Consider the following 3,298-nt stretch of genomic DNA (forward strand, 5'->3'; position numbering starts at 1 on the left):
GAGTGAATAAATTGTGTCTTCAAGGAATGCCTTGAACTAAAAGCCCTAGGTAGTAATACTTGAACTGAGTGGGATTTTTGGAATTTAAACAATATATGTTTGCATACCTGGCTATTGACAAAAGGAAAAGTCTGAAGCATTTGTGTTTGATTACAGTGATAGATGGTAACATGTACTCATATGCGGTAATACATGGTTATGTTATAATACCTGATCTTTATGTATTCCCTACCAGGAAGCCAGCTCTTATATTTCACAGCAATACCATTGTACACCATTGTCAGAGAACTATTAGGTCTACAGGATGCTGTGGCAGGGAAATCACCTGGGCAACACCAGCTGATACACCTGTGTTTTCTTCCAATTTCAGTTATGTGATATTATCATTTGAAAACACTGGAGAATACATGGACATGAAACAAGCGGATACCACTCAGTACGTGCCAATGCTGGAAAGGAAGGAGGGATCTAAATACTCTGATATTCAGAGATCTGTGTATGATCGGCCTGCTTCATATAAGAAGAAATCTATGTCAGGTAACATAGAATTGTCCCTTCTGGATACATCATTAATACAAGTAACTCTTGCATAAATGCATGTCTTATTTTTGCCCTCTGTATGGAGGTGAACTACTCAGCTGTGCTCTGCGGGCGGGCTGTAGGCACCTCCGGGGGCAGCCATGACACCCGCCTTCCGGCTTGCGAGACTCTGAGCAGTAGCAGCGAACACTCATAATAGTAATTTACGTTGCTCTGTTCCCGCTTCCCTTTCACGTTAACTGACGCTTCGCAAATGCAGAACACTCCCGAATACTTTCCTGGATTACGTAAGGAAGATGATGAACGCATCCCATTCCCCGGCCCCGTTCTCAGGCACCAAATACGTTTTGCTTTAAAAATAGGCGCCATCGCTTCTGCCTCTAGGCCTCAGAAGCTGAACCATATCCAGCCCCAGATTTACATGGCAGACTAATGTACTCACATTGTGCTCTAGGATAGTTGGGGTAAATGAATCACTGGATTTTGACTGTTTTTTGCTGACATCTTTCATAAAAAAATAAGAACTGTTGCCATAGAAATCTTGACCCTTTTTGCTGGTATTGGATTAGTCCCTGTGCATACTTGCTGGGGGACTAGCAAGTCAGCAAAAATATTATTAATAAGTTAATTAATTATAAAAAATACATAAATTAATTAAATGTTAATTATTTAATTAGCATTCAGCAAAAGTAAACGGATAAAAATGTACACGCATGCACAAAAACCTAATGAAGGCACCACCTTTAAATAAATGTTTTTGTACCACATGCTGAGTATTGTAAACAACCTGTAAAACACTTCAATGAGCCTCTTTAACTTCACCTCTTCCTGCAATTCTCTGGGAAAGAAATACAGACAGGAGAAAAACAAAAACTTGTATTTAATACTGGATATTTTTAAGAATGCAGTATGTGTCAGTGATGGATGCAGACATGAAAAGTGGTTAGTTATTATGAAAAGACTGGTTTGGTCATGGTACTCTGTTAAAATAATCAGCTCAGAAGTGTGGTAGGTACGGGGAAATGGGTGCTGCTTTCACACTCCACAGCACAAGCAGGTTCTCCTCTCTTTGTCAACAGAATCAGAAGTCAAAAACCTTCTTTCAGATGACAGTTCAGAGGGCCTCAGCCTGCTGGATTTGCTGAGCTTCACCTACCAGGTTGCACGGGGAATGGAATTCTTGGCTTCTAAAAACGTAAGTAAATAAAAAAATAAGTAAAATAGAAGAAAGTGTAAAAACGTCTTCATCTCCAACTATGGGTTTCAATTTAGATTCTGAAAACAGAGCCCAATATAATATTCTTTTTGGGGTTGTAGACAACTTTCTCACTTAACTGGCAACTGAGCTCACTGTGGTTGGAAAAATCAAAGCAGCAGTCAGTCCTCTTCTCCTGTTGCAGCCCACAACATTCATGGAGTCAGGGTGCCAGAGGTGGTGGTGGACCTAGGCAGGGTCTGGGTGGAGGGTCCATACAGCCCCAGACCAGCATGGCCAGAAGCATAGGCACATGACCAGTAGAAGGGGAAAGGGTGGCACCACTTTTGTCTCCACCTCACCACAATGCATCCGTATGAGCCCTCGCTGGTTCTAAGGACTGGTGCCTACCTGCCCCTGTTAGTGGGGCAATACAGGTGCCTGTTCAGTAGAAGATCGTGTTGAGACTGTGCCCAGAAAGTCAACAGATCTTTTTCAGGGATCTTTGCAAGGGAAATGGCCCTCGTGGAATTAGCATGTCTGTGAACAACTTAACTTAATTTCTCTCCATACAGTGTGTGCACCGTGACTTGGCAGCTCGTAATGTCCTCCTGGCTCAAGGAAAAATCGTGAAGATCTGTGACTTTGGGCTGGCTAGAGACATCATGCATGATTCCAACTATGTCTCCAAGGGCAGCGTACGTACTTCTTAATCTCCTGAGCTCTGCTTTAACTGAAATGAGAAGTGTCAGTTTTAAATGCTGTTTAATGTTCTTGCCATTTAGTGTCGGTTACACTAATTGACCATTGGGATGAATGCTCCTGAGGACAATGTTTCTTCAGCATGTTAATTCCTGTAACTTTCCTAGTTCTGCTTTAAAGCCAAAAAGTACTTGGCCACACTTAATACTTCACAGGCTTTCATATTAACTGGCAAGTTTTGTGACTAGATAAATTATTAGGGAACTGTCACTATGATATGGAGAGTAGTGACACATCAATCAATGACATATCAGATCTAGATCAGCAGCGCCAGCTTTGTTATCATACCTTCAATCAGCCTGCTCATTTGCTAGTGATAAAATTAATACAGTTACGGCTTAATTAATTTTTGTGGGGAGCAAATAGTAGCATTGCTTATAGTCCTGGTACCTCTGCATTATATGGAATTAAAAATAGACACTAGCCAGGTTAACACAACTTTTCCTATCAGAAAGATGTTAATCCTGGCTATCAAACAACAATTGTAATGGGAAGCATTTCTTTAATGACTAAGCTGTGTGGTTTGGGGTTTCTTTCTTTTTGCTACAGACTTTCCTCCCAGTAAAATGGATGGCACCTGAAAGCATTTTTGACAATCTGTACACAACATTAAGTGATGTGTGGTCTTATGGCATTCTGCTGTGGGAAATATTTTCTCTTGGTATGTACTTTCTTACGGTACACTTTCTTATGTGTAGTGATTAAGCTTTTTCAGTTCAAGCTGTTCTATATAAAGTATTTAAAATTCTACAGTAAAAATATATGTGTGAAAGGACAACCAAGAGATCAGGCCCAGCCAGC

At 40.8% G+C, this 3,298-nt stretch overlaps 1 protein-coding gene across 1 annotated transcript in view; it reads left to right on the forward strand.

The window, feature by feature from the left end:
- PDGFRA (platelet-derived growth factor receptor, alpha polypeptide) overlaps window positions 1-3,158 on the forward strand; it is a gene marked incomplete at its 3' end in the record, with an annotated part of 20,556 nt that extends 17,398 nt beyond the window's left edge. The window contains exons 15-18 of the mRNA XM_010290103.1: window positions 371-537; window positions 1,620-1,735; window positions 2,311-2,433; window positions 3,047-3,158. Coding sequence (XP_010288405.1) covers window positions 371-537; window positions 1,620-1,735; window positions 2,311-2,433; window positions 3,047-3,158 — 518 coding nt within the window. The remainder of the gene's footprint in view (window positions 1-370; window positions 538-1,619; window positions 1,736-2,310; window positions 2,434-3,046) is intronic.
- Window positions 3,159-3,298: the final 140 nt, after the last annotated feature.

The sequence above is a fragment of the Phaethon lepturus genome, unplaced genomic scaffold (assembly GCF_000687285.1).
Source record: "Phaethon lepturus isolate BGI_N335 unplaced genomic scaffold, ASM68728v1 scaffold22056, whole genome shotgun sequence".
NCBI classification, from domain to species: Eukaryota; Metazoa; Chordata; class Aves; order Phaethontiformes; family Phaethontidae; genus Phaethon; species Phaethon lepturus.